Source organism: Arvicanthis niloticus, chromosome 6 (genome assembly GCF_011762505.2).
Source record: "Arvicanthis niloticus isolate mArvNil1 chromosome 6, mArvNil1.pat.X, whole genome shotgun sequence".
NCBI lineage: Eukaryota > Metazoa > Chordata > Mammalia > Rodentia > Muridae > Arvicanthis > Arvicanthis niloticus.
The window spans coordinates 74,105,775-74,132,937 of record NC_047663.1 but is presented as its reverse complement, the minus strand read 5'-3'; the positions used below and the strand labels follow the sequence as shown (position 1 = coordinate 74,132,937).

The 27,163-nt window shown below is 41.9% G+C and overlaps 2 protein-coding genes across 3 annotated transcripts in view; one reads left to right on the top strand and one right to left on the bottom strand.

Annotated features, from left to right (window-relative positions):
- Positions 1 to 366: 366 nt before the first annotated feature.
- On the bottom strand, positions 367 to 26,558 carry LOC117711065 (hepatitis A virus cellular receptor 1 homolog). 2 transcript variants are annotated; one of them, XM_034506464.2, is made up of 7 exons: positions 21,168 to 26,558; positions 20,654 to 20,725; positions 16,922 to 16,979; positions 7,642 to 7,694; positions 4,579 to 4,690; positions 2,333 to 2,366; positions 367 to 851 (listed from the first exon to the last, which is right to left on the bottom strand). In XM_034506464.2, the coding sequence occupies exons 3-7, from the start codon at positions 16,968 to 16,970 to the stop codon at positions 740 to 742; spliced, it is 360 nt and encodes a 119-aa protein (XP_034362355.1). In that variant the 5' UTR covers positions 16,971 to 16,979; positions 20,654 to 20,725; positions 21,168 to 26,558; the 3' UTR covers positions 367 to 739. The 2 variants fall into 2 exon arrangements, with proteins under 2 accessions (XP_034362355.1, XP_034362356.1); XM_034506465.2 differs by having other exon boundaries at positions 7,642 to 7,691.
- Positions 14,663 to 27,163, top strand: part of LOC117711422 (hepatitis A virus cellular receptor 1 homolog) — a 99,822-nt gene continuing 87,321 nt past the window's right edge. The window contains exon 1 of the mRNA XM_076936997.1: positions 14,663 to 15,035. The gene's annotated coding sequence lies outside the window, so the exon portion shown is untranslated. The remainder of the gene's footprint in view (positions 15,036 to 27,163) is intronic.

Genomic DNA, 27,163 nt, shown 5'->3' with positions numbered 1-27,163 from the left:
TCGGTCAGTATAGGAACACTGAGCATCAAGACAGAAGTGTAGTGGAAATAGCACTAATGAGCTCAATCCCGTGCCCCATTATCTTCTTCTCAGATGTCTGCCTGGTCCATACTCACCATGGTAACTGCTTCTGATGGAAACTCACATTCTTATCCTAAGATCAACCACATTACACTGTATCATATTTCAGAAGCCATTAGAAAGCATGGACACCTCTAGACTCCTTTCTGTTTTTCTACATTAAACCTGCAGCTCCCATGACTTAAGCCCCTTTGAGGAAAGTGAGAAAGATGTTTTATGTTACAAAAAAAGAAAAAAAAAACCCACAATCATGAAGTACTTCTAAATTAAGTATTGCCCTCTCCGTTCGCATTTTATTTATTTATTTATTTATTTATTTACATATTTTTATTTTTAAATCGTATTCCTTGCTTCTTGATGGTTTCAGTAACTAAGATAGAAGTCCATTTTCTGCATTACCAGTGATCGCCTCTCACAGACACAACTTGGGACATCTAAAGGACACAGGACATTGTAAAGTGTTCCTGTTTGAGAGAATGCTCCCCAGTGTGTGGTAAGAATGAGTACTGTAAGAACAATCACTAGGCCTATGAACAGCGAGAGGGCCACCCTCGCCACTTCTGCTGACAAATGGGAACACCACATGGACTGACACAGGAGAAATACAACAGCATGGGCACATCCCATTCTTTCTCCTGCTGTCTTGGATGATGGTTCCTCAATGGGCAACTGGAACTTTACTGTCTTCAATAATGTGGACATTGTCCACAGCTTGGGGTTGGGCTGTACTTTGGAAAACTTCATTCTGAAATCCATGGAAGACAACAGAGCTGAAGAGAGAGTTGTTCAAAAAATAACAGGAAGGTCACTTTTCAGATCTGAGCAGATATTTTTCATTCATGATTCAGCATGACTAGGTATTTGGGACTTCAGAAATGTCACTTACAACAAAACTATAACAACTAATGAACAGTACCATACAGAAATGTGGTATTAAGTTATAGAAAACTTTGCTTAATAAATATCAGAGAAACTAAAAAACCCATTAAAACAAGGAGAGTTTATACTAGCATCCAGCCATGTAATAGAATACAAAAAGTGGCACGTTTAAACAACAGTTATATAACACCAACTGGAGTTACCTAATCAGGTTGTGCATTTTGGAATTGAGCTAAGAACTGGATGGCTCATATATTTACAGCTTAGAATTGTGACCCTAAGATTAGGAGGGCCTGGTGACTCATGCTCCATTCCTGGAACCCGGGGAAGGGCAGAAGGAGAGAACCAGCTCCACAACGTTGTCCTCTGACCTTCTAAGGTGCCATGAAAGCAATGGCTATACACACAAACACACTACTGCACCTATAGACAAAACCAGTTCCTGACCCAATAATAAATAAATTCTTGCTAAAGAAAAATTGGTCTTGAAATCTGCATAGCATCTGTATACTCTAACATTAACATGGAGTGGGAAAATGGGTGAAGCAACAGTGTCCTTCCACAGGGGCTGGTTGTCTTGGAAACAGATGCACAGACAACATGCATGATACACACTTGCATAGAGCACATGCACAAAACATCAGGTGCTACAGGGAAAGGAAATGATTTGAGAGAGAACTGCTGGGGTCTGGGGTCTTTCCCATCAGCCGTGGGAGGAGCGTTTACTGTGGGTAGTCCTGGTGGACTGAGATTTGAACTTCTAGAGCTCACAGAACGAAACTGACTAACTTTAACACATGGGTAGTGTTTTGACACAGTGGATTTTGTCATCTGTACACTGGCCATCACTGCTACTGAAATACAGAACCAAAATGAACATCTCCCTTCACCCATAAGAAGAACACCTGTGATGAGAATTACAAAGAAGTTGGGACAAAGCTTCTCTTTGCTTGGCTCAGTATCATGTGTGCAGGTACGGAAACAACATAGGGTCAGAAAGCTCAGATGATCCAATGTGACAACTGACAGAGAATGGTCTTTGAATGATTATTTTGATTTCATGTTAGTATTTTTTGTAGGTTTTCTTCCACACACCTCCCCCCCACCCCCAGTTGAAGGAAAGAGAGAAAATAATGTTGGGTGGGTAGGGAGGGAGGTGATGCAATCTGAGAGGAGCTTGTGGACAGGAAGAAAAATGAAGGAAATATATTATATGAAAAAACACTTTGACTAAAAATAAGTAAATAAAAAGAAGGTGGCTGAGAAAGGAATGAGGGAAAAAGAGAAGGAGAAAAGGAACTGGAAGAAATCAGGAGAAATCTACAAGACTGCACGTTGTTCCAGAGCAACTGGCACAGCCGAGACAGCTTACCTCTCTAGACTCTTCTTTTTTCTGTGTCTGCACTCTAAAATGGGGTGAGGGGGAGTTGGGAGGAGTTGAAAGGAAAAATTAAATATACCATCAAAAACATTCATGATATTTTCTTCTACTTAAGGGCATTGCGTCTGCTTTTAACTTAACCGTTCCCTGGTAACCATGAACACTACATGACATATCTTCTCTGCATTCATGGCTTCGTGCATTCACCCACATAGCATTCCTAACATGCAAGAGTGGCATTGGTAAACTGTCGTTCACTGAAGAAAAAAAATGAAGAAATCTAGGTTTTAAATTGGCTGGTGGGAAATAAGCTAAACATGGACTCTCCAAGCGACCTGAGACACAAGGTCCTACTAATGGTCTCTTCCCTCAGGGACCCTATTAAGTGTCACTAAGGTAGCGCACTGCACTGCTGGCTTTGGCTCCTTCCATAATGCAATTCAGGAGGTGTGTGACAGCACCTACTCCTCACCCTTTCCTTCCTGTCAAACACATTGAGATTCCCAGTAATTACCTTTCTCTGGGGAGAATTAAAGCTTTGGACTAAGAAAAGGAGCATATTTGTAGTATTTTATGCAATTTCTATTCCACCATTATTACATTGCCTTTCTATTATAGTGTAAAATTACCATGAAGCATGATCCTTCTGTCTCAGCCGCCTGAATCCTGGGATAACAGACTCATACCACCAGAGCCAGCTTAAATAACCATTATGAACAACCAAGTTCTGAATATTAGAGGGAAGCATTCTAAACTATGACAGGCACATTCTCATTTCCAAATTTCTGCCCAGTCATGTGAAACAGGTCAGGAATGAGCTCATGTGTGGGCTCTCAGAAGGTCGGTGGCTCACATTCTTACCCAGAGAATGCGTTACACAGATAGAAGCACCATGTGTGCTCCCACAAGCCCTGCAGGAAAGGGCCATGCAAGCCTGAGTGCCACCTTTAAACAACTCTTGCAGTGTTAGCCATGCAGTTTTCCATCCAGTGTCTTATGTGCCTTCACTATTAAATATGTTCCAGAACATTCAACAGTATCATCATGAGGGCAAAACCAGATCTGCAGGCTAAGATTCAATTCTATAGGTCTTATAATGGTTTCTTTTGTTCCAGATTTTAACCTTGTAAAACAAACTCTTTTATCATAGCATTTAATTTCGTTTTCTTTAAAAAATTATCTCTGTCTCTGTCTTTGTCTGTGTGTCTGTCTCTCGTGTGTGTATGTCTGTGTGTATGTGTCCCTGTGTGTCTGTGAACTAGAGTCCAATCTGGCGGCATCCATGTGAATGTCCCTACAGTGAGCTGTGAGTCACCCACCCAAGAGCAATACATGCTCCTAAGTGCTGAACCATCTTTCCAGCCCCACATTAAAATTTTTATAGAATATGTGATTTTATTTTTTCTTGAGGTGGACAGCAATTGAAACATAAAACATATGCTGTAAGCCCAGAACATAGAGGCAGAGGGCTAAGGTGTCCCATGCTGGCCTCAGCTACATAGTTCAGTGCCACCCTAGAATACATGAGACCCTGTTTCAAGGAGAGAAACAAACAATGGTATTTAGGAAAAGAACCACCAGTATTTATGCTTGTATGAAACAGGAGTCTTTATGAGATACTGTAACAGTGGTCACTGAGCATGCCCCATGTGTTAAAAGTAATATCAGTGCTTAGAAGATCGTAACACATCCCTTGGGATCCAGAGGGGACACAGAGAAGTCATGTAACATGTAAACCCCATGGCATGTGGAATTACATGAAGACAGTCAGAGTGGCTGAGAATCCTTGCTCTAGTTCCTTGGTCTGGGAAATATACACAAACCTACTGTCTTCTCTCAAATGCTCCATAAGACAGAGGAAGCGGCATCTTGAAAGAAACATGGGAAGACGCCATTAGGTGAGAATAGCTGTGGAGTCATCATTTTCCTGCAGTCAAAACCCACGCTTAGACGTGATTATTCCTGGCCACTGCGCTGCTTTGTATCAGCAGTCTCTTAAGAATGTGAGGCCAAGCTCTGAGCTCTCAGACAGAAGCAAGGGACCTGTCTGCTTTAGAGTTAAAGGCCCAGAAGGGGCCCCATTGGGCATGCTTGCTCAGTGCACTTAAACTAGCTTTGCAGCCTTCTCAAGGAGTAAAACAATTTTCTCTGCCAAAATTCCATAGATTTCGTGCTTGTTTATGTAATGGAGACCCAGATCGATTCCTGACATTGGGAATCTTGATGAAGTCACTCACTTATGGTAGTCAGGATGCTTGCCAGGAGGATCAGCAGTGTAGCAGACACAGAGATTCCAATATAGAGGTCCTTAGTGGAGATCTTCAGGGGGGGTTGTGTTGGGACCACTTCCTAAGGAAACATCAGTAATTGAAGAGGCACCAACTGAGATGAGCAGAAAACACATTCTGTACTTTAATCTAGCCTTTTCCCTCCACTGCCAGTGACGAGTATAAAATATGCAATTGTGTTGTCATACACACTTTGAGTCCTAGTACTTGGAAGGCAGAGGTAGAGAAATACCAAGAGTTTCAAGAGAATATGGTCTGCCTAACAGCTCTGGGAAAACCAGAACTACATAGACAAATTGTTAAAAAAAAAATTATGTCTGTAAGTAAAACCAAACAACCTGCATTGGTACTAAGCGGTGAAACCAGATACTACAGATGTCAAAGTGTCTATGAGGAGGGTTAAAATTTATTTTCTATGTGGCTTGAGATGACAACAAGGTTGCATGTCTCAAGTAATTATATCTGCATTAATATTTAGTAGGTTATTGTCCTATTGATAAGAGCAATGGCTAGTTTCTAAGTTGATCCTTGAATGTTACCAGAGTTTGCAGCTACTGAGTCTGATCTTTCCTCATAGATTCATAGATCCCAATTATCTTATAAAATTCAATTCTGGACTCTTTCTTTTTTTTTCCTCTGAGACTGTGTCTCTCTTTTTAGTATGTAGTCACAGCTAGCCTAAAAGTCATGAAACCAAGGTTGCCTAAAACTCAGAGATGTACATGCCCGACAGATCTCCTGATGGCTGGGACTAATGTCATGGTCCTCAAGCCATGAGGCAAGATCCATACCATAATAAAACCATTCATGGGAAGCTGTTCATGGATGCAGCCATATTAACACCATGTGATCAGAGAGAAATTCGAAATCCATCTTAGTGCCCTGATGCAGGTGACCATGGATTACCATGTCCTGGAATAAGCATGAGACAGGCTGGGGATCACCTTGGGCCCTGTCACACATAGCTCAGCACTGATCTACCAGCCCTACGCAGACAAGAGAGATGGGTTTAACGGAGATCAGGTCTTTGCCCATGTTTGAGCCTCAACTCTGGATCACAATCCCAGCTCCTTGGCTTAGTTAGTGGACGCGTCAGGTAAGCTCTGTGAGCTCTTAACAAGTACTGTTGTGAATATAAAGTAATGTTTGTAGGGTTTGAGACAGAGTCTCATGTATTCTAGGCCGGCCTATCACTCACTATGTAGCCAATGTGATGAACTTCTGATCCTCCTGCCTGTACCCCCTGAGTGCTTGGATCACAGCAGTGCCTGCCCTGCCCACTGAACATTTACTTTATAGCATTTCCTGGTTGTAAGTAGCAGCGGTGGCTATCCTTTCTCATTTGTCTTCACACATCTTTTCAACCTTCCCAGGAGATGGAGTCTGGGAAGCTCATCTGCAGCTTCAAGAAGCAGGCTGCTGTTGCTAAGTGTGGTTGCGCACATCTGTGACCCGGGAGGAGAAGTTGAGCCAGGAGGGTCGGGAGTTCCTTATCCTTCTCAGCTCTGTAGGGAATCAAGGCTAGCCTGGTCTCCAGAAGCCCCTGTCTCAAAAACAAAGAAATCAAAAGCCCCAGATACCAATACACAGAGGAGTGCCTCTGTGTCCAGTTCTCCATGCACTGTTCTCTGTGCACCTAGAGACAGCCTGGCAGCTGCAGAGTCCAGATTTTCCTACTCCTTTTTTTGTATTTAATTTTAAATGATTTCTTCTTGACGGCAAAGATGATTGTGTGCAGTTAACTGCCCTCAGGTCCAAATGTGCCATGCAGGACTGTGCTAAATCCCGTACAAGTCTGCTCAGTTAACAGTACTTTCAACAAATATGGTATATTAATTTATTCTCCTTTGGTTAGCTCATTCTTTTTTAAACCTAAATTTTAACCATATAAAATAAATCAATCTCTGTGTCTTCACCTCTTCAATTGTTTTATAAAATATCATTTATTAGGTATAACTAACAAACTTGCCTATCAAAATAAACTTCCTAACACCTTTTTTAGACTCAAAATCTTTTTTCTTAATGGATTTATTATCATATTTTAATGTTTTTTTTTTTTTTTTTTTTTTTTTTTTTTTTTTTTTTTTTTTTTTTTTTTTGAGACAGAGTCTCACTAGGTAACCCAAGATGCCCTGGTAATCCAGGCTGTCCGCAGACTTGGTATCTCTTATTTCAGCTGTCTCAGTCCTAAAATAAAAGCATAAACAACTATGCTTGACTATTGTTTTCTTCTATTTAGCAGAGTTTCAATACAGCCACGTGGCTATTCTGGCAAGGGATCACATCCAAAAACCTTCTAGGTCTGTGTGATCTGGCTGGAACACAGACATGCTTTTAGTACCAAGAGATCGAGGTAAGCAGACCTCTGAGTTGAGGTCCAGCCTGATGTACAGCAATTTTCAGGTAAAGAAAAGCTTAGATCCAGGCATGTTTGTACTCTCCTTTAACGCCAGCTCTCAGGAGACAGGACCATACACATTTCTGGGTTCTATTCAGCCAGTTCAGTTGAGTCAGAGAGTTGAGAGGGGATACAGGGGAGTGGAATTCATGGCAGTCCAGTTCTCAGAGTTCACACACAAATTTTACAGGAACAGTTTTATAGAGATGGGTTGCAAAAAGAAAATTCTAGACATGGCTGAAAACAGAACAAGCCAGAGAATGAGAAGGAGCCAGAAGATTAGAACAGATTGCCAGAGTTATGTAGAGCAAGTCACTGAGAAGCTAAGAGAAGTCAGATTGAATTGGTTAGCTTGCAAAGGAGTTTGGGCCAGAACAGCTGAGTTAAACCATCCAGCCAGAATTCAGAAAGAACTGGAAAGGGTGAACTTATTCAGTAGTAAGCTCCAAGGTGACAATTACATAAGGGGAATAAAAGTTACTTTTACATCTCTATTTCTTCTTTTTCTGACACAAAAGTCTGTGAACTAATTTGACAAAGTGTTTAAAGGCAATATGATTGCAAGAAGATGGACACTTGAATCTCATTATTACCACAGAAAGGGAGAAGCTTACAGTGTGATTATTCCAAGGTTGATGTGAAGATGTCACAGTGGTGCTCCAAACTGCTAAACAAGAATGAAAATTAGTTGTTATTATGAACATGTTAGATTTTCACTACAAAAACTACATATATTCACACCAGCTTCTATGGTGAGTTTAAAGTTAATAACATCAAATACTGTAGCATTCTGAGCATCACACGACATTCTTAACATTTTTCTAAACTTCTCTAAGAAGTTGAACCTCTCTCTCTCTTTCTCTCTCTGTCCCTCTCTCTCCCTTTCCTTCCCCTCTCTCTCCTTCCTCTCTCTCTGTTTTCTCTGTCTCTGTCTCTCTCTGTCTCTCTCTGTCTCTGTCTCTCCCTCTCTCTCCCTCTTTCCCTGTTTCTCCCTCTCTCCCTGCTTTTTCCTACCTCCCTGGGGAAAGAAATACATGCACATGCCAAGGCTCAGCTGCATATTTGGGTGAACCAGAGAACTTATTTGTGAACCAGTTTAAGGTCCTAAGCTGGGGATGGTAAATGCCAGAAGATCACATACACATTGGAAAGTCAGAATGAGTCCATTCAGGAGGAATGGAGCTACCATGATATCCAGTATGGCTTGTGTGTATTCTCATCTAACATTTATGTTCCTTGACTTGGATCAGAATTACCTTAGAATCCATCTGTCATATGGTCCCAAAGCCAATGTGTCTCATATGATGTGAGGATTAGGATGTGGTTAGGCAGGGGAGTCCTGGAACTCCATTCACATATCAGGGTGTTTATGAGCCATCTATTTTTTGGAACAGGTTATATATTGTACGTTTTCTGAAATCTATATGCACATAATTCTCATTCTGTTGAGTAACAACAATAAACAAATGTTTTACATCCTAACTGGTAGTCTCTCAGTTTCATTTTACTCTTGAAAAGGCAGTCATCAGATGAGTATACATGTCTAATTCTAGAAATGACTCTGCCAGCAATGCACATGCTAAGTGCCCATACAATGCATGGAAATACTACAGCTCTATGGAAATCCCAACTACTTATAAATCTGTCATTGCCCAGCATGGACAAATTTGGATAACTTGGCCTTCCTCAGTTCCCATATTCTTGTGTTTATATTTTTATCACTATGTGAGCCCTTCCAAAGAGCCAAAGGCAATGACTCGGTTTAGGGCACATCTGTAGTCTATGCTCTGTTTGTGAGTTAGGCCTCTAAGTCAAACCTTCCAGGAATAAGAGTAAGTGACTCAGTTATGGAACATGATACAAATTTTAATTCAACACTGACAGGCATGGTAGCAAATACTTTTTACCACTAGGGGAAGAGGCAAGAAGATCTCTATGACTTCAAGGCAAGTATGGTCTGCATAATGAGTTCCCTGCCAGCCAAGTTGAGATCCCATCTCAACAAAACAAAACTCAAGTAGTAGCACCCCAGCATCTTATGTCATTTAGAAATGATATAAAATATCATTGTCATTTCTAAATCTCAGTTTTCAATTAAGTCAGTAACTTATCCGAGTTCTCCAAATTCGGCTCATGAACCCCATCCTCTGAAGCACCAAAAGCTAAGTATTGAAAGGTTCTAACAATCCTGAGATATCCTCATTGTACTATAGGGTGTGTAGCTGCCTGGAACAAATTGTTTTGGTTTTGCTTTGTTTTTTGTTTTTTTTTTTTTTTTTTTTTTTTTTTTTTTTTTTCTCTAGTCTCACAGTTGTAACCTAGAGCCCTCGGCAAACTCAGGTTTTAGCCCAGTCCTTCAGAGTCCTCCTGGTTGATATTCCTACAGGCCAATGGAAGGCAAGGAAATCAATTCTACCAGATTGCTCTAACAACAACAACAACAACAACAACAACAACAACAACCAACAACAACAACAACACATTGTGATCCTTTTGCCCCCTCAAAATCCAGTCCTACTCCAGTGTAGCCGCCCGCAGCCACAAGTCAACTGGGTTCACCTGAAAGGGGGGGCTGGGAATGAAAGGGGAAGGAGGGCGAGAAGAGATGAGGCCAAGACAAAGTTCTCTGATCAAGGCCCCAAGCTTTAATGTTCAGCTCTCAATTTAAAGGGGAAGACCCAACCCACAACCCCTCCTGGTTTCAGATGGGTGGGATAATCCATAGTCCGTTCCAGGTCACTGCCGGAGATGTCTCAAGGCAAGCCCAGGGGCAGTTCTGCTTCTGTGTTCCGGGCAGCCAAGGTGGGTAATTCCACCTAGATCCTGTCACTTGACCTTGTTGTGGTAAACAAGGTCTCTCCAGGCTTGCTCATGGTGGGGGGAAGGTACACTCCAGGGATGGATAGGTTTTAGGAAACTTTAAGTTTCCCTCTAACAGCTACTTTTTCACTCCTGGATATAGAAGATTTGAACCTAATCTTATCCTTGATGTCATGCTTTCTCCATCTCTACAATCTATCAGTTACTATTAAGTAAATTCATATGTGTTGGCATTTGAAGTACAAATGTAATGGTGTCAGCAAAGCATATGCACAAATTTTTTTATATTAAATTGTGTGCATATGCATATGTCATCTGTGTATGGGTTTCTGCATTTGACTGCAGATGCTTATAGAGACCAGAGGCAGTATGCCCCCAGGAAGTGGAATTACAGGCTGCTCAATGTGGGTGCCTGGAATCAACTCAGGATCTCCTCAAGGACAATACTTGCTTTTAGCTATGGAGCCATCTCTTCATCACACGTGCACATTTCAAATCACTAAAGGCCATAAACTCAGTGTTTAAATTATCAGAAAAAAAAATCTTTTACAGTTTCTCCCTATACAAATATTACAAGACTCTTGAAGCAAAAATTTAGAAAGCATCAACTGCCCCTAACAATGGAGACTGAAGTCTTCCTCAGTGAAGATGTGAATACAGAACAAACCCACCAAACATCTTTGCCCAAGACAGGAGGCCTGACCCTGGAATTAGAAGAAACAGCTTCTAATTCAAGTGAACAGGGACAGAGTATGATACACTTTCTGTCTTCATAACTTCCAACAAGAACTTTCTGACTTTGTGTCAGGTCCTGTCCCTATTCAATAGGGACAAAGACCACAGCTATATCAATAACAGTTTTCTGAGAGTTGAACACTGCATCAGAAAGTATGTACTATACTGCTCAGTACTCAGGGAACACTAAATGTTAGCTTCATTTTACTATGTCTCAGCTGGATGGCATGATTTCAGAATAGATGTAAAGGGTCCAAAACCCTCTTACCTGACCCTAGCCCTCAGTCACTCCTTAGATTTTCACCAGAAAGTTATGCCCCACTAGCCCACTACCATCCTTATCACCTATCCTAGATCAATGATGCACCTAAGTCTGGCTAGCAGTGAATCCCCTGGGAATCTGACAGAGGTAGGTGTCTTCCATCTCAAGCTCTTACACAGTAGAGGTTGCTCATAAAAAGGCTGGAGAATAACAGATATTATGAAGTTATTGTTTGGATCCAAGCTAAGAATTGTTTACCTAAATTGTACTTAAGATTGCCTTGTTGTCCTGTGTGTCTTACAGCATCCCACGAGAAGGACTCTGAGCCCTGGTACACATGGGTTTTACCTAGTTTGTGATTATGGATGTGTACGGTGTTGGAGGAGTGATATTCACCATGTTTCTCTTCTATTGGAAAAAAAAAGCATAGAAGACAGTGTCTACTCTCTATCCAAAAGCACTAATTCTTTGTGTTGAGCTTTGCATGGGATCTTTCATGGGACAACCTAGACTAATTAGCCTTCTGCTATGATGCAGTGCTGTGTGGTGTGTCCTCACAGAACTGACTGCATTGAATATGCTGGGCCTGTAATCTGTGGGAGCAGTCAGTCACTTACCAAGGATTCTGTTTGATTTTGGAGAATTTGTGAGTCTTGTTGAAGTAGTTGTGTGTTTTGTGGTAGTTGTGGGTTTCCTTGAATTAGTTATGGATTTCAAGACAGTTCTTGTTCTCCTTGGAGTAGTTGTGATTTGTGGTAGTTTGGGGTCTCCTTGGAGTAGTTGTGTGGTTCATGGTAGTTTAGGGTCTCCTTGGAGTAGTTGTGGGGTTTGTGGTAGTTTAGGGTCTCCTTGGAGTAGTTGTGGGGTTTGTGGTAGTTTAGGGTCTCCTTGGAGTAGTTGTGGGTTTTATGACTCTTGAGAGTCTCCTTGGAGTTGTGGGTTTTGTGATTGTTGTTGGTCTCCTTGGAGTAGTTATGAGTTTCCTTGGAGTAATTTTGTTTTGTATTGGGTTTTGTTGCTTTATTTTTTGAGTAATTCTGGTTTCCTTGGAGTAGTTATGGGCTTCTTTGGAATAGTTCTGGGTTTCCTTGGAGTAGGTCCAGGTATATTGATCAGTTTGAATCTACTTGAAATTCTAAGTCTCCTTGAAGAACTTGTTAGAACTCCTGAATTTAGAAATCATTATGAAAGCAAGGGTCAGTCAAGCAAGAAGAAAGAAAAATCTTCTGCTATACCTGCTCCTAAGCACAGCAGTGAGAAGCTGTCCCCAGGCAGAGGGACAGCTTCTCTTCCTCTCTTGAACTTCTGTTCCTTGTCACGGACCAACTAGGATATGACAGGGAGGGTGAGGGTACGGGCTCACCAATAAAAGGCAGCTTCACTGACAAGACAGAGATGAGAACAGAGCCCAGGTTCCTATGGAAACACTTTATAAATAACAGGAGTCAGATCCTCAGATGTCTCTAAGCATCTGTGAGATAGAGAAGTTATGTGGGCTGAGAGTGATTTTGTACCTTTCACAGGTAAGTGACTGACTTCTCCCACAGATTACAGGCCCAGCATATTCAATGCAGTCAGTCCTGGGAGGACACACCACACAGCACTGCATCCCAGCTGAAGGCTAACTAGCCTAATTGTCTTATGAAAGATCCCATACAAAGTCCAACACAAAGAATTAGTACTTTGGATAGAGAGTAGACACTGTCTTCTATGCTTTTTTTTCCCAATATAAGAGAAACATGGTGAATATCACTTATGCAAATATTTTGGTTCAAGGAGTTTCAGATTTGGGGTATTTCAGAATTTTAAAAAAAAATTATATATAGCATGCAGATGGTGCTCAGTCTAAGTGTGAATAGATGTAGTTTTAATATGCACACAATTCATACTCATCGATTGCATGTACATTTATAAACCACTGATAATTATGAGTATGAATACTTTACAGAATTGAGTTTTCTAGATGTTTCTATCAATGCAATGCCCAAAAGGTTTTAGATCTTGAAGTACTGCAGATTTTATATTGGGGCAAAGCAGGTTCAGCTTGTAATTCACAAATCAGGAAAATCAGAAGTGTTCTATGAATTCAAACACCCTACTGATGGTCTGTGAGTGCACAGAGACCCAAGACTGGAAGTAACAGGAAACGGTGCCTGAAAGAAACAGTCAGTGAGGACTCCAGCAGGAGCACACACTGTTCTGTCAGCTGTCACGGTTCCCCAGAAGCAGCATCATTCAATCCTGACCCTGCTAACTACAAAATAAAACCCAGGAACCGGGATCAACTCCTCCAAACACTCTTCTCTTTAATGGACGTGATGTAATTCAAACCTAGAGCATTTTCTCCAGGAAAGAACTGTGTTTTCCTATTACATGCAGGAAGCTAATGAACATGGAGTTCAACCCACTTTTAAGTTTTATAAAAATCGTATTTATTCACTTATTTTTATTTCTTTCTCTTTTTCTCCCTCCCTTCTCCTCTTTGTCTATATGTGTGTATAGTTTTCCATGGGCAAAGTATTGAGGTCAGAGGTCAACTTGAGAGTGTTGGTTCTCACCTTCTAGCAAGTAGCTTGCAAGAATTGAACTCAGGTAATCTAGCTTGGCCACAGGCACCTGTTCCCATTGAGCCATCTTGCTGGCCCCCACTTCCCTTTCCCTTAAAGGACCAGCTAAGTAATAGGTCTATTGGGCTCAGGAACCAACAACTAGGTGTTGAGGGGCAAGCACTCCTGTCAATCAGTGTGAAAGTCAGTGAGGACAGCACAGCAGGGAGTAGGTGTGGCTGTGTGCTGCAGTAAATCTATTCACACTGCTAGATACAAACTACTCACTCATTTAGATCCAGATGATTAGATTGCTAGTCCAATATAATGTATGGACAGAGGCATGAAAACAACTCAAACCCTCCCTGGACAGTAAAAATTTAGTGGGGAAAAAGGCAAGCCTGAAAAGAACAACAACAACAACAAAAACCCAAAACAAAACAGAACAAAACAAACTAACAAACAAGAAAAAAAACCCAAAAAACAAAAGAAAAAAACCCAAACAAACAATAAACCAAGTGAAAGCCAACAACCCTAATCAAAAGATCATAATGGGAACAACAACGGAAAAAGAAACAGCCATCTCAGGAGAGTCTCTTTTCTTGCTCTGGGACATTTTATCTCCCAGGTGGATGGGAAAGTGCAGAGCAGCTCATGAGGGTCCTGGGACAGCTGAGGAGTCATCTCAGTGTGATTAAGTCATGAGACATCATACAAAGTGGTTGTTAAGGAAAAGACAGAGCATCTCTTGTGGACCCAGTGAGGAGCCAGACAGGGGACTTTTAAACACTGACCGGTGAAAGAATTTCTAAGCTTGGTAACAACTCACTATTAATGATTTCAAGCCACTGTGCCTAGTGACACAGGATTTTTGTTCCCATTAGTCAAAAGACTGAGGCAGTTGGATTAGTGAGTTTTCAGACAGTCTGATCTACTTGGGGAGAGAGCAAGGCCATCTATATCACACAGTGAGATTCAGCCTCAAAATAAAATAGATAAATTAAAAAGTATGTAACAAACTGCAAAGACTGAAAAATTACAAAATGATGTTCTGAATTTAAAACAGTAGGGACAAGGTAGTATTGGTTTCTATCTTCACTCTTAGTAAAAGAAATTAGAAAATATCACCAGAAGAAGGTGCATCGCATAAACCGACTCCTTTGAGAGGACAGATTTAAAGAGAGCCAGGCTGATTCCATGACAGTTTGGGAGACTAGGCCTACATTTCTGTTTCCCATAACTGGAAAAGTCCAAAACAAGTGAATTCCAGGGAAACCCACCCCTTACCATCAGCCAATCGGGAAGCTGCTCCACCACTTAGCCTGAGGCACCCTCAGGGGCCAGCCAATCAGGAGCTGTAAAAGCTGCCCCACCACCTAGCTGGAGCCAAATGTAGTTAATCAGCGAAAGTCCCCCAAATCCCCAGAGCCTTAACAAATCACAAAGGCATCTACCCGCTAGAGATAGAGCCAACCAGTCAAGGGAAAGAAAGGTAGAAGTCTCACAGTACTACACTAACAAGCATTAAATTGACCCTGCAAAGCCGATACCTCTGTCTTCCCTCCTGATGTATGGTGGACTCCTTCCTGTTAGGCTAGCCTGGAACTCATAGAGATCAATCCAGTTCTGCCTGCTAGGATTAAAGGTATGTACCATTATCCCTGACTTGTTGGTTGGTTTGTAGACGGGGCCTTGCTCTGTAGTGTAGGCTCTCTTGTACTTACTAGCCTCTGGACTCAAGACTCCTGAGAAATAGGAATGCAAGCATGTCTACTGCCTCTAAAAGTTTTAAAATTTTGAAAATGTTTTTTCAGATACAGTGCACAATGATGGGTTCCTACAAAAGATGTCCTTCAAAGTTGAAGGCAGGAGACAGTGAAGTGTAGTGAAGACCAACCTGGGCTTATGAGATCCTGTATCAAACCACCCCAACCCTCCCCTCAATGCTATTGACAATGAAATCATTAACTCTTCAGCCTCCTCCCTATACAAAGAGTACAGCCCAGGATTTGTTTTGTGTGTGTGTGTGTGTGTGTGTTTCAGCATTGTTGGTGTATAGGAAGAACTTTGTTAATTTTAATGTCAATTTTCAAAATGGCTTTTGTTTGTTCATATGATTTTCATTGTTTTTTGTTTTTTTTTTTGTTTGTTTGTTGGGTTTTTGTTGTGGTTTGGTTTTATTTTTGAGACAAGCTCTAACTATGTAACGTTGGCTGATCACAATATTTAGAACTCTGTATGTATAACAGACTGCCTGAATTCATGGAGACCTGCCTGCCTCTACCTCCCCATGCTGGGACCAAAGGTGTGTAACACCAGGCCAACTCAGAAGGGGTTTTATAAAACCCTCAGGAATGGTGAGCTTTTAGGATCAGCCCTCAAAGCTCATCCTAAACAATGACAAACCAAAACCGAACCAAAACCAAAAGCTAAACAAGGATTCCTTCTTATGTATTGATAACATTCCAGAAACTGAACAACACTCATAACCTGAGACCACAAAATCAGAATATTAAATCAAAGATTAAACCGTGCAACTTTTAAACCTAGCATAGCAATGTTAATATGCATCTGTTGAGAGGATAGACAGAATCCCTGTTACCAGTTGTTTCCACCTGAGGGAATCTGAGGGCTGAAGATGCAGCTCAAGATGCTCACCTAGCCCACGCCAGCCCCTGGGTTGGGTCCCAGCTCAGGAAGAAATGAATAAGCAAACAACACAGAACAGTGAACTGGGAGAGTCACAGAGTGGTCACTACATTCTGTCCTAGCCTGAGTCAGGTCTGTGTGTTTGAGACATGGTCTAGAAAGTATGTGCCTTGTTCAATAAAATGAGTATGTAATGGGTGTGCACTTCTCACTGGGACACTCATCACTCCATTTTTTGCAAATACATTTTTTATATTCACAAATATAAAAATATAATCAAATATAAAAATATCATAATAAATGTATAGAAATGTATAAGAATTAATGATCTTCCACAGTCCCATCCAGTAGAGACTAGAATGTAAAACTTAGAATGAATATGAGATGTAAGTGCTCACACCTAAAATCTTAGCTCTTGGAAGGTAGCGAGGTCATTCGCTGTTGTCCATCCTGTGCAGGGGCAACCAAAGCTATCTTAGACCCTGTCTCAAAAAATTTACATGCAATTAACCGTATACTCCTATATGACAGAATGATTTCAATTAGTATTTTTAATTAAATAATTGAAAATATGGGTTTTTAACGGCAATTGGGCCAAGTGAAGGTATTTTCTGTAGCCCTCATGTGTTGACTCTACCTTGCACATACATGTACTCACCCTTATTTGAATATAACATGCATACACATATATTCACCTCTTACCTGACAGTCTTGTGGGTCTTATATTTGAGCCGTAAATTTTGAAATTCATGAAGGTTAAAAAATTTCTTTGTGGCTACAGTTTCATCCTGGTCCTTTGCTCACATGTAATTCTGCCCCCAGGGAATGTATTTGTCTGAATGTCCATCCTCCCAGGCATCCCCCACCCCACCTCTCACTTACCTGGGAGAAGGAGTAGGAGTCCTGAAATGAGGACTTGAGGGGACATCATGATGGTGACCTGCAGGACAATGAGGAGACACTCTGGTTGGCTGTGGCCCTCACCACACTGTATCTGAGAAGGTCTCTCATCCTGACTATCTGAATCACATAGGCTTCTTTGCTGGGGTCCCCTGTCCTCCCAAACACTCCTCTTTCCTGGTCCTTCCCACAGATATCCTTCAGTCTCACTCCTGGTCTCAGCACAAGGAAGATAGTAAACAGAAAAGTTGAAGTCAGACAGAACAGTTGGTTCCCCTGGTAGAACCCTAAACAAGGAGCATCCTTCTAATGGAGGTGCAGTTACCCTGTAGTTGACTGCAGGCTCTTCCTGATCAGTAACCACAGTGGTTGGTCCCTAAGCCTCAATCAAGTTCATCATTACCAACATGGGCTGAGTAAAATGTGAAGCATTGTGTCTAAGCACATAGATGTCAAAGACAAGGGTTTGGAAGTTGTTCATTTTAGTTCCACTGGTAACACTCATAGAGCGAGATTGAGGGAGTGTGAACAAGTACCACTCTCACTAGAACATTAACACCAGGCTGCTGCGATGGCTCACTGTTCGAGTGCCAACTGCTCTTACAGAAAACCTGAAAACTGGGAGAGGTTCCCAGCATCCTGGTTGAGAGGCTCACAGCCAGTATCACTGAAGATACACAGCATCAAATTATTTCATGGACAACTGTGCTCATATATAAACATTACCACAAACACACATGCATACACACACATACAGATACATATAATTAAAACAATAAACATAAATCTTAAAATGATAAGATGCTTGTAATAGTTTTAATACCAAAGATTTATAAAAATTACAATGTGTCCAATTTACTAATACTAAAAATTTACTCATTGTATAGATTTCTTTACAGTTTTTAACAGAATACATATGATTCTATGACTCTAGCAATGGATCAAAGATGTAGCTATGATATAAGGAAATGTGTGTTTATTGACTGTTACAAGCATGTCTATACATAGAAAATATATGGAAAATAATATTTGTTGAAAAAACAAAAATATAGAACTCACTGTTTTCCTGCGTGGATGAACAAACAAACAGAGCTGATAAACTACAAAGAAAGCATCCAGCAAGCTGAGGAAGGTATGTCGACAGTGCAGGAGGGGTGTGGGTGCAATCTTAGCCTGCACTGTCAGGCTTAAGTGCACTTTCTACTACTGTCACACAGAAGGTATTTGAGCAAAGCTGAAGAAGGTTTAGACAGCTAGAAAGAGCCCTGAGAGGAGAAGAGAGAGAGTGCAAAGGTCCAGACGCAGGAGAGTGCCTGTGGCAAGGGAAAGGGCAGGCAGCTGGGACAGTGAGGAACAGCAATGGAGAAGAACAGGGACAGGGCAGGGACAGGGCTCAGGAGCCACTTTGTGAGGACTTTCCTTTTCCCAAGGACACAGAGAGTCTTTCTGGGGTGAGGGGGTCCTTTTGAGGACCACTGTGAGTGCTGGTTGACAAGCAAGGACACCTGAGAGTCCTTGCAGGAGTTCCCTGTGGAAGAGACAACAGAGAGTAACATGGTCGAAGGAATCAAGACTCTCAGTCTGTGGGCTCAGAAGGCAGAGCAAAGTGGACTTCCTGAAGGCTGTCTGTCTGCAGGGGATGAGTTAGTTACTCAGGCCTGAGCTGTGCATGAGGGGAGGGGCTGTCAGCAGAGGAGGGAAGAGCCTCTCCCACCACAGGGTTTGGAGCTGATATCTGGCATTTAAATATGCAATTGTGAGATATCTTTGTGGCTTAAAGCTGCCCTTGAACTCCTGAACCTAAGCCTCCATCTCTCAAGGGTTGGGACTGAAAATATTTGTCAAGATGGTAAATTTTCCTTCCTCTTTCCCTTTTAAATAATAAAACTACCAGCCTGGGAACTGGGTGTATGAGATGCTAGACTGCTTATTTAGTACTACTTCAGTCATCCACACCAGATAAAGCAGGGATGGTGGTGTCTGCCTGTGTGTAACTCAAGAACGTTGGTAGTGGAGGATCAGAGAATCTAGGTCATCTCTAGGTACTTATTATGTGGAGGCCAGACTGAGATACATGAAGAATGTCAAAATCAAATGAAAATATAAGACACAGTGATGTACGGAGACCATATTAGTAGCCAGTAGACTAGGAGAGGGAGATTTCAACGTGATCCAGGCCAGATTTAGATACAAAATAAGTCACAGCTTATAGAATAAACAGAAAGTACAAAAAGTATGTGTATTTGTACAATCTGAAGATTATGGAAGCAAGGTATTGATTTCTCCATCCCTCTGCCTCAACTCTTGGTTGATTTATTTGACAGAAAGGAAGAGGATTTTTGCTTAGAAATGGAAGAATGGGACCCAGCTCCCAAATAGAGTGTCAGCTTAGCCAGGAGTGGTTAGTTCAGGGTTGTCTGCAGAAGCTGTGGTTGGATGGATTCCTCAGTGAAGGAAGAAACTAATCAAGAAGCAGAAAGATGGCTTAGTGGGTAAAGTCACTTCTTCCTGACCTCTGTAACTTCAGTCAGATCCCCCAAGCACACAGTAGTTAAAGAACAGATTAGTCTTGTAAAAGTTATAATTTCTCTTCTCTTTCTCTCTGCCTCTGTGTCTCTGTCTCTCTTTGTCTCTGTCTCTCTCTCTCACATGCTCTTACTATGCACTTTTTATTTTATATGTAATAGATATAAATAACTTATTTATTTTATATGTAATAAATAAATTTTATAAATATAAAGAAATAACAAGTGTTATCTTATATTACATATAAAATATGTAATATTCACACCTGTTGTGAGGATCTAATGATTAGTCACCGAGTCATGTTTGCTATATACTATGACTGTTGTTTTAAGTTCACTGTAGGGACTGGTTGTTAGTGAAAGAGTGATCAGGAGAGACAGACAGCCAAAGATGAAGAGCACCAGCCACCAAGCTCCAAGCTGCGGGGAGGGGAGCCCCGGAGAATCCCACTTAAGAGATCAGACAGTTAAAAAAAAAATCTTTTAAAAGCCTTTCTCAAAATATTTCCCCACTAGTTAAAGAGCTAAATGACTCCCAAGTCATAGGAGAACAAATCCCAGTTCTAAAACCTGCCCACCTTCTTGGACTGGCCACTCCCTTTCCATCTCCAACTGAAGCAAAATTTAGTTCCTTCTGTCCTTAGCTACATTATCTCTAACACAAAACCTCTGATGTCTGCAGCCACACTGCGCACAAGCTCTTTCTTACAAAATCTCCTAGCCGGGCGGTGGTGGTGCACACCTTTAATCCCAGCACTTGGGAGGCAGAGGCAGGCGGATTTCTGAGTTCGAGGCCAGCCTGGTCTACAGAGTGAGTTCCAGGACAGCCAGGGCTACACAGAGAAACCCTGTCTCGAAAAAACAAAAAACAAAAAACAAAAAAAAACACCTCTGCAAATATATGTGTGCTTTTGCCTCCCTGGTCCCATTGCCATGTTATTATATAATATTACATAGCGTATCTATAAAACTCATTATTCCATTTAAACAAAGATTCACTTTCCAAGAATCCACAGAACTCTACCGGATGGTGAGTTACCCTAATGTCTAGAGACTCAATCATCATTGTCTAATGTCCCACATTCAGCCCCACATCATCTCTAATGTAATTCCACTCGGTACAGAAACTCCAAGAAGCACTATCCTAACTCTTTCTGTTCAGCATGTGGTGGTACACATCCCTACTTACCTGTACTTAAGGAAAGTGACTTCTTGTCAGTCTCTCCTTCTCCTGCTCTGCGGCCCATGGACTCTTCCAGAGCTATTTATGGATGAAGACAAATCTCTCTTGTAATTCCATCCTTATCTCCTGGCCACACTATCTCCTGCTCTCCAGTTCTCCAATCCACCCACTAGAAGCATCTATTCACTGATATAGACAGACTACAGGAGGGGCTGAGTAAGTGGGAGCATTGCTAGTGCGCCCTGGGCTGTTTTCCAAGCTGCAGCAAAAATCCTTACTTTAGGTGTGACTGTAAGCCCTGGGGACTTAAACACCTAGACCAACCCTCTAGATTTATAGGAGAATAAACTGCACTCCAGAGAGGAGGATGAACTGGAGAAAACAGAAATTCCTGGAACAAGAGCAGAAGGGACACTTGGCTCTTTTTATACTTTCTGGAAAGCATCAACTAATATCTTTCTAATCAATGTTTACTAGCAGCCCATACTTAGAATTGGGGAGTTGAAAGAAATAAATCTACCTCAGTCTCTGCTTCCAAAGCTTAGGGAGTGCAGTGTATGGTGGTGCATCTCTGTAGTCTCAGTGCTGGGGAGAAAGGGAAGGTGGATCTGTATTGTTTGGTAGGATGGCTAGGTAGCGAGTTCCAGGCTGGCCAAGGATGCTTTTTGAGAAGAGATCTTTAAAGAGCTGAAGCCAAGCTTCTGCATATCTGGATCCAGAGTGCAGTTGTTACTAGATTGTCCAAGGAGGCCCCTGAAGTGTGGGAGTTGTGTGAAATAGGAATCTGGGTATGATTACTTTCCCATCTGGCAATCAGAAGGTAAAATGTTATTTAAGCAAGTATTTCCAGAGCAGTTGTGAAGTTGGACAGTGTCTTTACTTCTACAAACCAAATAAGTAAATAAACCAACCAGCCAACCAACCAACCAACCAACCAACCAACCAACCATATATAGTCTTCTTAAAGATACCAAGGACAATGTCATAAATCTGTTTCAGGTAAACATCTAGAAATATCGCCATCTGAGTGAATGGAAGATGCCCCCAAACCCATTTGCAGGAAGAGAGGTGGGTCGGGGAGATTAATAATATCAGGCTTTACTGAATGAAGATAGGATAATCATTTCAACTTTACTTTTGGTGTCGTTTGTTGTGATTTTTGTTTTGTTATAAGGTGTGTGCTGCCCCCTGGAGTTTCTGCATAAGGTTCTAGGGCTTCATGGATGCCAGGAAAGTCCTCTAAAACTGAGCTACATCTACTACTGAGATTATAGATTGCATATATATACACATTAGTGTGTGTGTTTAAATGTACGTAAATGTTCTTGTTCTCACCCTTTCAGCAACACTGGCTTCCTGTCTGCTTCTAGAATTTCCCACATTCTCCTGGTCCAGGTACCCATCCCATGGCTGGTCTCTTTCTTAGGACACTTTTCTCTCATGAGTTGAAAATCTCCCTCAGATCTTCCAGTCTCAGGTACAATTTCAGTCTCGGTCTATAGCAACAAACTGTTCATGTATAGTCTACTCCCTGTGTTGGACAGCTTATTTCAAAATAACCCTTATCTCACAAGTTGTCACTCAGGATGCTACACAACGGCTTAAGGCCTCTAAAAAGTAGCTTCATATCTGGCCTGTGTCTTTTTGGGGATGGGGGAGGTTGTCACAGAAACCTTCCCTGTCTCTCATTCTCAGTTACCTGTCTGCAGTCATCTATGCCACTGTAAAATAAGTTTCCCTGCACATAGCAGACAGCAACAGGAAAGATCATCGACTTCGTGGTTTCCGGAGGGAGCAGACATCAACGTGGTGCAGTATGGATCTCGGAGGTCTTTCTAGGAGACTTAACCCAGAAATCAACCATTCTTCATCTCAGATGTCATTTTGCTCAGAGTCAGGGTGACCCTGAGATTGGGCGGCATTTCTAGGGACACGACCTGTGCAAGCTCCAGGCTGCTACACACCATCTTGTTCTCGATGCCCACTGTCCTACTGAAATCCCAGGCTAAGACAATGTGTTTGCTGCACGTAGTCAGCTCTTGGACGGAAGGTTTCCTTGCCTTGTTCCAGCAAGGTAAGCAGCTTGAGAGGTGGCCGCAGCAGCAAAGGCAGCAGCAGCAGGAGCAGCAACAGCAACATGCTGCTGGCAGGGTCAGTGGGTAGGGCAGTGGCCACAGGTATTAATGGGGCAAGGCAGGCACAGTGGTGGCCTGAGCCTCCTGGTACCCCAGGAGCCCACTCTACTCTGCAAGGACATGCTCCTTTGTTCCCAGGCCACACTTTCCAGACCTGTCACCAGCACTGAATCTCTATTTCCTGCTTCTCTTTGCTAGGAATGAGATTCCATTCAGCCATCTTCTCCTTCACGCACCCATCCCCCCAAACCCCGTCTCCTCAGAGTGAATTTTCTATCTTAAAAAGCTAGAGTCTATGTTAGAGAGACACTCACTCAGTATTGATCGTTATTATGTATTACCCCAGAGTTCCAAATTCCCAGCCTTCACAAGGAACAATGAATACCTCCAGAATTGGCTCCACCTACTGGCTCAGGAGCAGAGGTACAACCTTCAGTCTTACTGCTAGTTGATGAGGTCTGTCCTGACTCTCAGAGTAAGGCTAGGCTCTCTCTGTGTGTGTTCAGTCTGAACCCAGGTTCCTGCTATCTGTTCCACTCAGTGCCTGGCTTGTATCTTTCCTACAGCTGTATTTCTGGGCCATCCACAGTGTAGACTGGAAGGCTAAACTGAGGCTGTGTTTCAAAATGGCTTCTGGCTGAGGCCCTCTAAGTCACAAGTAGGAAAATAAGATTTTTTCTCTCCTCCTGACCCATCTGCCAAAGGACTCAGCCCAATCAAAACCCACAGCTGGGCTTAGGGCTTGTGATGATTGTGGACCTGTCCTGTAGTAGGACAGTGGGTAGGGCAGTGCTATCTCTGCTCCTGCTCACCTTTGGGAGCAGTTTCTCCTCCCTCTGCTTCCTGGGAAACTGCAGGGATGAGACCCAGGTTTCTGCTCACTTCTCTGCATCACATTCCCCCTCTTCCCACATTCAGTGATCCTTTCATTTCCTGCTGCACTTCTGAAGCTCTGTATTCCATCCTTGGGAAACAGCCTGTTTCTTTCTTATTCTAATCAACTGCTTTCCAGGCTCACAAAAAGGCAGTCTAATCTTCCTTCTCATCTGGAAGTCTGGATACTCAAATCAGTTCAAAACTCATCTGACACATGCACAAAAACTCTGCACATGAATGCTCACGGCAGATAGCTTAGATTCCAGAAGTTAGAAACTTATAAAACTGTCTCCTACAGCACGTGAATCAACAAGCTTTAGTATCCTCCAGCAATGAAATAAATGGTATTCATCTATAAAGTCAGGAGCTGTGCTAGCCATGGTCATGCACACATTATCTCTGCACTCAAGGTACTGAGGCAGAAGGATCTCAAGTTAGAGGCTCATCTATTTATACAGGAAGACCCTACCTCAGAAAAGTAAAACCCCAGAGCTGGAGAGATGGCTCAGTAGTTAAGTCCATTGCTGTTCTTACAGAAGACACCGATTCTATTCCCAGTACTCATGTGAGGTGATCAATAGCTGCCTGTATTTCTGATTCCAGGGGATTGGACACTATTTTTTGATCTCCCTGGGCAGGCACACACACATATAAGTAAAAAAAAAAAAAAACAAGAACCACAAAGAAACAAATTATAGTTGAGAATTAGGAAGGGGTGGGTAACTGGATGACAAAGGTACCCTCAGAGTCAGGACAGATGTCATCAGTTAACAATGAGACTAGAGTTTGGTGCCTCTGAGGCTGAGCTAATGGGTGAAACAGATTCTGGAGAGATCTATTGTTCATTGTAAAGCCTGGGAATTTAGCACTTCTGGGGTTATTTCCTGGCCTGTCACACTATTCTCTATGAAGCAATATTGGTGAGTATACATCATAATACATTTGCAAAACCTCAGAATGCACAAGACCAAGAGAAAGAGACTATGGACAATTGTGCCAACATTGGTTCATCAGTCTTGACATCTGTATCACAATGATGGGGAATGCTGATGCTGGCAAGGCCTCTCCCTCTTCCCCTCCCCTTCCTCTCCTGCTTCCTTCTCTCCTCCTTCACCTCTCCTTTCTTCACCTCCCTCTCCCAACCCCTTCTCTTTCTCTTGCTCTGTCTTATTCTATCTCAGTCAGCATGTGTGTATGCCTGTGTAGGTTGGACAAGGTGGTTTTGTGAAAAGCAAAACAAAAAAAACCCCAACAACTCTGTACTTTCCACGTAGTTTTCCTATGAGCATAAAACTATTCTTAAATAAACAAAATCTGCTAAAATTATGACTGAATTGTCATCAAAATATTTTTAGGTTTCTGCAGGTGCAAAACTGGTAAAGACAGCCATCCTATATCCTCATTCTGCAGTGCAGAAGAGGGGTCACTTTAGAGTATCTCCCACAGCACAGTGGGGAGTTTCTTTTTTGCTTTTTTTTTTTTTTTTTTTAATGTTTTTTTTGTTGGAACATTGAGTCCTGTGAAGGCTCAGGGACAGAGTCAGCTAACAGCTATGCACCAGCTTCCTGGGGAGCCTCACAGATGCATGGGAGCACTCAGACTTCTTGTTCCCAACACTACCTCCTGGCAGCCAGGCCTGGGGCAGACCTGCTCTTCCTGACCTGTCCACGACTTGGTTGTAGACCTGCCCTCGCTCATTGGTGGTATTGTCCTGTTCCATTTGGAGCATTTTATGTTCTTCCTGTGCACTTAATTCAGACATCATGAAAGCATTCTGTCCTCTGAGTCTTTCTAGGTCAGTGGATTTTAGTCTGAGCCACACACATAAATCATCCAGAGAAATTGAACTCTCAGGACATCTCTGACATATTGAGATTGCAATTAGTGGGCCAGTAGAGAGTTTCCAGCTCTCCAGAAAACTCAGCTGAGCAGCCCGAGTGACAAACCACAGGTCTTGATGAGTCCTTGATATTTCCCCAAACTTCAACACTCTCTTGCTGCTAATCAGAAAGATAAAGTAAGATGTCTGAATAAAAGACACCCATGAAAAAGTTTAACTTCTAATATTGTGGTCAGAGCGTTTAGGAACCTCAAAAGACCACCAAGGAGCCAACACCAATATAACACCATCAGGGTCTTTAGTATAAACTTGAGTTTGGTCTTACTCACTGCCAACCCATAAGAAGGTTTGGTGAAAGAGCTCTGAACCCTGAGCAAGTGAGGGGGTGTCTAGCCTTACAAGCATCTAATAGAATGACCACTGTAAGTTGACAGGTGGGTGCTCTGAAGCAAGACCATGTCAATCACAAGCAGTCTGAAAGTACAACTGAAACCATCAGACTAATCTTTGATGGATGGTTGGTAGGAAGTAGCATGGCTTAACTCTGGGTTATGGGCCAAGGACAAGCTATGGGGTCCTTCCTGGTACTTGAGTGTAGCTTAGTTTCAGTTGTAGGTAATTTTCTTAGATATTTTTTCTTTTAAGATGGAGGCTGGCCCTAAGATGGAATAGGTTTGGCCTCTCAATATTACTTTTAAAACCGCACTGTAGACTATAACTCCTATACCATCATCATCCACAGTGAAAAGTTACAAATCAGGGCTGTCTTTGCTAAAACCCATATACTTGATGCATATTTAAGAAAAAAATAAAATGATGTACTTTAAATACAATCTTTTTAGAGTAGATGGGGGAAGCTCCATTGGCAAACCTGAAATGCAATAATCCACTATCTGACTTTCCAAAAACAAACAAACAAACACACAAAAAACAATACAACAAAAGGAAGAAAAACAAAACTCACCCACCAACCAACCACCCCAACAATCAACCAAACATAACCCAAGCAGACTCTTATTCATTTCCTAGAACTCTGTAATACAGCACTGGGAATATGTACCGAGATCCAGCACCCTTCTCTCCTTGGCTACCATGGGCTGAATGTCTCTGATCTGATGTCAGGAATCCCTCAGACTGAAATAGACATTAACACATTCTAGCCAGTCTGCTCTTTTTAACGATCGAACTGCAACAGCCTTTGTTAATTCTTAGCAAAACCAAATATTTTATTGATTGTGACAAACTGATTCATTATGAAAAATATGCTATCTTTCTGAAGTAATTTTAAATATAAATGTGGCCTGAAGACAATTTAGAAATTTAGAAGTCTGAAGGAAACCCATGATAGTCCCAAACTCTGTCATAACTGGAATAGGACTTCTCTTACCAGAGAGTCTGTGTCCTGCACTCTTTCCTTTCTTTCCCCTTTCATTTCTGCATTGTCTCCATGTAGCACCTAATTTAGAGCTCAGTGGGTCAGTATAGGAACAGTGAGCATCAAGACGGAAGTGTAGTAGAAATAGCACTAATGAACTGAATCCCTGATCCATTATTTTCTTCCCCTGATGTGGGCCTGGTCCATATTCACCATGGTAACCTCTCTTAATAAGAAACACGAATTCTTATCCTAAGATCAACTGCATAATAAATGATCATATTTCTAAG